General features: G+C 44.3%; 1 protein-coding gene across 2 annotated transcripts in view; it reads left to right on the forward strand.

Annotated features, from left to right (window-relative positions):
• The window catches only part of Tsg101 (tumor susceptibility 101), a 31,029-nt gene extending 24,808 nt beyond the window's left edge, over positions 1–6,221 (forward strand). For both annotated transcript variants that reach the window (XM_041651950.1, XM_041651957.1), the window contains 3 exons: positions 3,307–3,509; positions 4,558–4,797; positions 5,883–6,221. In XM_041651950.1, coding sequence (XP_041507884.1) covers positions 3,307–3,509; positions 4,558–4,797; positions 5,883–5,972 — 533 coding nt within the window. In that variant the 3' untranslated portion in view covers positions 5,973–6,221. The remainder of the gene's footprint in view (positions 1–3,306; positions 3,510–4,557; positions 4,798–5,882) is intronic.
• Positions 6,222–8,240: the final 2,019 nt, after the last annotated feature.

An 8,240-nucleotide genomic window follows, 5' to 3' on the forward strand; every position in this document is an offset into this window, starting at 1 on the left:
TGTGTGACAAGAAGTTAGGATTGGTCTCATCCCAGCATCTGCAGCCTAACAGGGACTGTGACCTTTACAGGCAGGACATTGCTGCCTCAGCCTGTGTCCACTCTTTTTTTTTTTTTTTTTTTTTGCTTTTTCGAGACAGGGTTTCTCTGTGGTTTTGAAGCCTGTCCTGGAAAACTAGCTCTTGTAGACCAGGCTGGTCTCGAACTCACAGAGATCCGCCTGCCTCTGCCTCCCGAGTGCTGGGATTAAAGGCGTGCGCCACCACCGCCCGGCCTGTGTCCACTCTTAAGAAGAGTCTTGGACTTGCTGCTGCTATATAGTCTTTTTTTACCTTACGTTCTCAACAGCGTTTGCTGCTTGTGTTGTGATGATGACTAATTGGACTCAGAAGAGATAGTCTTAGTGTGGTTTTGATTTGCATTTCCCTGTTGGGGAAACATGTTGAACAGCTTTCATGTATTTATTGACCATTTGTATTATTTTTGAGAACTGTTTGAACTTCAGACCCTCCTGCCTTGTGTCCTGTGGGTTGCAGCATGCCTGTTTGCAAGACAACAGGGATCGAGCCAGGGTTTGTACATGCCGAGCAAGCGCTCTCCCATCTGAGCCCTCACGTTAGTTCCTTTTCTAGTGACTACAGAATGAACTGAAGGGTTATTTAACTCGGGGTTTGAGGCTACAGGCCTTCTTGCCAAGGAAGCCAGGGTAGCAAGAATGTTGGACAGCTGATCACACTGCATCTGCAGCCAGGCAGCTCGGCTCTCTTTCTACTCTTTAGTCATCCTGGGCCCCCTGCCCGTGGAGAGGTGTCACCCACATTTATGTCTTCCCACCATGTCTCCCTCAGTTTTGTTTCCATAGTAAGTCTAAACCCTGTCAAACTGACAGGCAAGATTGACATCACAGGTGCAGGAGTAATGAATGGCTCAGCAGTTAAGAACACTTGCTACTCGTGGAGAGATCCTGAATTCGGATCACAGCACCCATGTCAGATGTCTTACAGCCCCTGTAGTTCCAGCTAAATCCCTAGAGGATGCCCTCTTCTGGACCCCTCGAGCACCTGCACACGAGGTGGATATTGACACCCACAGCACAGAAATACATTTAGATTAGCCATCATAGCTACATCTACAGCCGTCTTGATGTCTAATTTTTGAAGGTCATATGGATGCTAGAGTTGACAGAGATGTTCTCCTGTTCTGTGGGTGTCCACTCTGCTGTGTAGGACCTTTTAATTTGATGCAGTCCCATTTGTCACTTGCTATTTCCTGAGCTGTTGAAGACAGATTCAGAAAGTCATATTCTTTGCCTTTAAGTGTTTCCACTGTTTGCCATTGGAATTTTCAGTTTAGCTCCTGTTCAGTTGATTTTTACAGGTGAGAGACAGGTACCTAATTTCAGTCTTCTACACGGTAATGTTGGGTTTTCATGGTTCTCGCTTCTTTGGTAAAATCACATGGTAGTGGACACTTGGGGTTATTTCTGACTGTTCTGTTCTGTTTCACAGGTCTGTATGCCCACTTTATGCCAGCTTTGTGCTGTGTTTGTAACACCAGCACTGTTCTTTCTGCTCAGGGTGGATTGGGCTGCTTGTGACCTTTTGTATTTCTGTATGGATTTTATTTATTTGTTTGTTTGTTTGTTTATTATGCATACAACATGCTGTCAGAAGAGGCACCAGATCTCATTATAGATGGTTATGAGCCACCATGTGGTTGCTGGGAATTGAATTCAGGTCCTCTGGAAGAGCAGCCAGTGCTCTTAACCTCTGAGCCATCTCTCCAGCTTCCTCTGTATGGATTTTTATGGAGACTTCCTTGACCTAGTTTATAAGAACAATATAAATTCCAAAATTAAATGTATGTTCTTTAACATAAAAGTTGGAAATTTAAAATCAGTGTGACATGATCCATTAGACCAGATATGGTAACTTGAACCAAATTTGTTGGTATGTTTGTGTACAAAAAGACCCTTAACTTTTGATAGTTCAGATAACTCCTACAACACAGATAGATGGAATTTGGCACACTGTCATTGTTATTATCTGGGCACCTGACCACGGGGACAAGGACATTTTGTATCTGACAAGCATAATAAAGTATCATATGGGTTATTAAGATTTGGGACTTTTGAGACAGAATTTCTCTGTGTAATCACCCTCCTGGAACTCTCTGTAGACCAGGCTGACCTTAAACCCTCAGTGATCCACCTGCCTCTGCCTCCCAAGTACTAGGATTAAAGGCGTGCACCACCGTTAATCTGTAAAGTACCGGGGTCTTTTAAACTCCTATTCCTAATGTAGCTTTGTCAAAATGGGCACATAATAAGATAACCGTCTTCGATGGTCTTCTCATCCCTCGGGTAGATTCTAAACTTTTGTAGGAAGTATCTCTTTTTATGTCATGCATGTTTGCTCTTGTGTGAGTTTTTGTGTACCAAGGGCATACAGGAGCTCAGAGGGTAGAGTACCTGAAACTGGAGTGCAGGCAGTTGCAAGTGTCCATGTGTGTTCAGGGATCTGAAAGTGGAACCTTTGCAAGAGTTAGTAAGTGCTCTTAACCACTGAGCCATCTCTTCAGCCCCTCATCCTTGTTTAAAAAAATACTTTACAAATTAGTACAGTGTAAGGAACCAGAGATTTCGATTTGGCCTTTATCCTGTCCTGATGACTGAATAGTTAAGTCCTTTTTTAAAATTAGTATTTTGGTGTGTGTGTGTGTGTTTTGGTTCCCATAGTGTCGAGAAGAGGGCGTCACATCCCATGTAACTGCAGTTAACAGGCTTTTGTCAGCTGCCTGATTATGGCTGCTCCTAACCACTGAACTGCTTCTCAACTCCTTTAAGTAAAAATGAGTCTGTGAATGGCGCTTAAGAAATACAGCTCTTTGATGCGTTTAGCAGAAGAAATGTGTCCCATGTATGTTGAATGATGGTGTATGCACGCATGTGTTTCTCACCTCCCGCATGTTGAAGCAGGGTCTCTCCTGGTTCTGCTGCTGGCCTGTGACCTTCCATCCAGCTCTCCTGTTGCTGCCTCCTGTCTCAAGAGAGGAGTGCTGGAGTAACAGATGAGGCCACTCATCCAGCTGTTTACGTGGGTCCCGGAAATTGAACGAGGGTTGTCAGGCTTGAGTGGCAAGAACTCAGTAGTCTCAAACTTAGCAGTTTCAAGGCCACAACTCTCTGGAAACTGTCATATTGCTGGTTGCAGCTGTTTCTAGCAAAAGGATACAGTTACAATTGACTTCTGAATGCTGAAGGCCTACGCTAGCCTTGGGGTCCAGAGTCTGTGCCTTGTCTCCTCAGGTCCCAGCAGAGACGGCACAATCAGTGAGGACACCATTCGAGCGTCTCTCATCTCAGCAGTCAGTGACAAACTGAGATGGCGGATGAAAGAGGAGATGGACGGTGCCCAGGCAGAGCTCAATGCCTTGAAACGAACAGAGGAAGATCTGAAAAAGGGCCACCAGAAGCTGGAAGAGATGGTCACCCGCTTAGATCAAGAAGTAGTAAGTAATACATCGGAGATTTCCATTTGGGGGTTAATTATAGCCCAGGCAAAGGAGGATGTGTGCACCGTGGGTGTAAAGTAGAAGCTGAGTGAACAGCGGGGTCTCCAGACACACACGTAGCTCTCTCAGCAGAGTGGTGGCATGCGCCTATAGTCTTGGTTCTCAGGGACTGGGGCAGGAGGTCATCGGCTGAGGACACCGAGGAAAGGAGAGACTAGAGAACCTTGGGTCTCGAGTGCAGCCACATCTGCTCTCCTGGAAAGTGGGTGCTAGTGGAACATTGCCCTTTTTCCAGGAGAAATGAAGATCTGCAGGCCTCACACTACCTAAGAGAATAGTATTTCTAAATGTTGTTGGAGTCACTATTAAAAGTATCTTTGAGGGGCCTGGAATGATGGTTCCGTGGTTAAGAGCACATACTGCTTTCCCTGCACCCACATCAGGCTGCTCACAAGTACCTGTTAACTCCAGCTCCAAAGAGTCTAACGTCTATTCCTGGCCTCCTTAATACCTGCACGCTTAGACATGTGTGTATGCACACATGTATCTCTGCAGCTTCTCTGGTGTCATCATCCAGAGACATCTGGGGCCTCGAGAGCTTCACATCAGTGCAGCCTGTGACCCTTCACTCTCCAGCCTTTCTCTTGTGTTTGTATAAAGTGAGCATAGCAGTAGCCAACCATTTCAGTTCAGGAATGTGACACCAACGTAAGGTAGAGTCCGCAACCACCACACACGTCTTGGTATTGCAGAAAGTGTTGTAGTCCTGTGAGTTGAATCTTGTCCGCAGACGGGGAAGTCCTCCTGTGGGAAAGTCTTGTTTGATGCTTGTCTGTGGAAGGGACTTCCTTTTGGAAAGCACCGTGTGTCCCTTTCACAGCTGGGCTCATGTCAGGGACGGCAGATCCTCACACATCTTACCAGTGAGCTCTTGGAAGCACTCACTCGGCTGCTTAAAGCCCTGTCGGAGGTTGGGTGCAGGTGTGTACGACAGGTGATCCTGCACAGATCAGTGTGAGTTACGTGTGGACTGTTCTGTTTTCAGGCTGAAGTTGATAAAAACATAGAACTTTTGAAAAAGAAGGATGAAGAACTAAGTTCTGCTTTGGAGAAAATGGAAAACCAATCAGAAAATAATGACATTGATGAAGTTATCATCCCCACAGCCCCACTGTATAAACAGATTCTAAATCTGTATGCAGAGGAAAATGCTATTGAAGACACTATCTTCTACCTGGGAGAGGCCTTGAGGCGGGGAGTGATAGACCTGGATGTGTTCCTGAAGGTAGGTTTTCTTCCTCCTCGCGGGGCTTTGCTGCAGGTTCATGGCAGGGCAGCTTGGGATAAGCATCCCCCCAGACTTCCTTCTTCTGCCTCCCCAGTCACACCACCTAAATGTGAGATTATCACCCACCCCTGTTTTTTTTTTTTTTTTTTTTTTTTTTTGGTTTTTCGAGACAGGGTTTCTCTGTGGCTTTGGAGCCTGTCCTAGAACTAGCTCTTGTAGACCAGGCTGGTCTCAACTCACAGGGATCCGCCTGCTTCTGCCTCCCGAGTGCTGGGATTAAAGGCGTGCGCCACCACCGCCCGGCACCCACCCCTGTTTTGTTTTTGTTTTAATCCAGTAATGTCTTAGAATTGGATAATTTTAGATGAGTTTTTCCAGATCAAATAGTCCTAGAAGGAAGTAGACTATCCTTTTAAATGCAGGTTATCTCTGGCTTGCTAATACTGAACAGACCTGAAGATGTAGTATGCTTTGTCTGTTGCTGTCTGTTGGGTCATGGAGAATATGGACTTAGTAACCAGCCACTCTGTATTTTTGACCTGGCTCCTGCTGACTGCTCAGTGTTCATGCAAGCTGGGCAGGGCACTTTGGTAAGTGGCTGTGTGTAAGCTAGAAATCACAAAGAAGGCTTTTTACCACTGTCTTCTGGCAGGGCCTATGCCATAAGAAAAGATGTGAATAGAGAGGCAAGACAAGTAAGCTGTTTTCTGGACATTGACGAGAGTTAACCCCCATTTCTCCTCATCTCTTCCTTTTCTCTTAGTCAATAGACAGTTTGGTGACTTGTATTAAGTTTAAGCTTGTATGTTTTCCTATTATCTTGTGTCTCAAGGTGTAGGTGGGGGCTGGGAATATGTCTCAGGGTGGGGCACTTAACCTGTTGTGTGCCAGGATTCAATCCCAGTACTGCAAAGCCAAATAAAGCCCCCTGAGCTAGATCCTGCAGTTTTTAAAGCCATGTATACATGTAATATGATAAGGGTTCCAAAGGTTGCTAAATATATTTAGTATTGATAGATGCTCTCTGACCTCATGCCTGGGTCAAAGCCATTCTAAACTGTTAACATTTTCCTCCCTCCTAGCATGTCCGCCTCCTGTCCCGTAAACAATTCCAACTGAGGGCACTTATGCAAAAAGCAAGAAAGACTGCCGGACTTAGTGACCTCTACTGACTTCCGAGCTCAACTAGAGACGGACCTCTTCGTAAAGCCTTCTTCTTTTCTTTTCCTTTCTCTCATCAGTAGGACCCAGAATAAGTTATTGCAGTTTATCATTCAAGTGTTAAATATTTTGAATCAATAATATATTTTCTGTTTTCTTTGGGTAAAGACTGGCTTTTATTAATGCACTTTCTACCCTCTGTAAGCTTTCTGTGCTGTGTTGGGACTGACTGGGCTAAATAAAATTTGTTGCATAATTTCTTTCTGGACTTGAGGAAAGATGCACAAGATCTAGTTCTCACTGGCCAACAGGGCACAGTGTCGTAGTTGGTGTTCTGTAGGGTGGAGATAGTTCTCCTTAGTGTGGGACATAACACGGAAAACTGTATATTGGAGGATATGTATTTCTTTCAAGAGTCAATAGCTGACTCTTTTTAAAATGAAGAACTGTCATGTTGGGGCTGGAGAGATGGCTCAGAGGTTAAGAGCATTGCCTGCTCTTCCAAAGGTCCTGAGTTCAATTCCCAGCAACCACATGGTGGCTCACAACCATCTGTAAAGAGGTCTGGTGCCCTCTTCTGGCCTTCAGGCATACACACAGACAGAATATTGTATAATAATAAAAATAAATATTAAAAAAAAAAAAGAACTGTCATGTTAACTAGGCGAAACAGTCTGACCACCGTGAGGAGTTATATGTTACCTTTTAGCTCATGTGTGGTATGGGGGGGGGTCATAACAGAAATTTTCAAATATTTTAAATGAATTTTTTTTTAAAAAATAGAATATCCAGGGTAATACTGGCACATGCCTTTAATCCCAGCACTCAAAAGACAGAAGCAGCTAAATCTCTGAGCTCAAGGACAGCCTGATCTACAATTGAGTTCCAGGACAGCCAGAGCTACAGAAACCCTGTCTTGAATACCAAAACAAATTAATTAATTAATTAAAATGGGATGCTGTAATTTGGAGCATATAGTTTATATAGTTTTTAAAGGGAAATCAATATAGGTTGGGCATCCCTAGCCCAAAATCTGATGTGTTCTAAAGTCCAGAGAATTTGGGGAGAAGGGTTGGGAAATAGATTTCTAATCCATTTCAGTTGAGGGCTTGAGTGGTTAAAACCTACATCAAATATTCCAAAATCTGAAAAATTCTGAATCCTGAGACAATCTGGCACCAAACATTTCAAATAAGGAATACTAATCCTACATAGTAAATGCCTATTGCAAAACCAGAAAGAGCTCAAGTTATAGCCCAGGCTTCTACCTTAAGAAGCAACAATACATGGTGGTGGTGCATGCCTTTAATCCCAGCACTTGGGAGGCAGAGGTAGGCAAAGTTCTGTGAGTTTGAGGCCAACCTGGTCTACAAAGCAAGTTTCAGGATGGCCAAAGCTACAGAGAAACCCTTCTCAAAAAAAAGCAACAATACAAGATTAGTACATCCAAGCAAAAAGAAATCAAGAAGTGTATAAATCCTGGTGAAAATAAAAATTAAATAGCCATAGAGAACATTGTTTGAAACATGAGCAGAGCTAAGAAGCCCAAACTAGGAGGAGTCTTTAAAAGATCTTGCAGTATTTGGGTGCACACCCGTAGTCCCAGCATCATCTAAAGCGAGGGAAGACAAATGGTCAAGGTCAGGAATGAGGGGGCTGCAGAGATGACTCAGTGCTTAAGAGCATGGCCACTTGGCTGCTCTTCTAAAGGACCTGGGTTTAATTCCTAGTACACACATGGCAGTTCACAACTATCTGTAACCCCAACTCCAGGGGTTACATCTACATGTATGGCATCTATACAGACATACATGCAGGCAAAACCCCAATATACATTAAAAAAAAGATCAGGAATGAAAGAGACAACCATCATTCTTGACCTTCAAGAAAGTAGGGCCCTGAGGGATACAATAAACTATAAGCCAACAAATTAGATCATCTCTGTAAGAATACATCGGCTCCCAGGAAGACACTGTCAAGACTGACTCAGATGCAAGGTCGGAATGGGCCTACAACAAAGAGAGCAGTTGGTAATCTGAAGCCCTCTCTACAGCAAGTCAGGAGCCTGGCTGCATTCACGAGAGCAGTGCTCCAAACACTGAAAACCACGGCCCTGAGCAAGTGACACGGCTCAGTGAGTAGAGGAGTTTATTGTTAAACCCAGTGGCCCAAGTTCAATCCCCGGGCTTTGCATTGTCAGAAGCAGCTTCTGCAAGCTGTTCTCTAACCTCTGTGCGAACATCTAACACGAACATCTTACACACACACACACACACACA

Source organism: Microtus oregoni, unplaced genomic scaffold (genome assembly GCF_018167655.1).
Source record: "Microtus oregoni isolate MIOR12 unplaced genomic scaffold, Mior012 000000F_ref0000247, whole genome shotgun sequence".
In the NCBI taxonomy this organism is placed as follows: Eukaryota; Metazoa; Chordata; class Mammalia; order Rodentia; family Cricetidae; genus Microtus; species Microtus oregoni.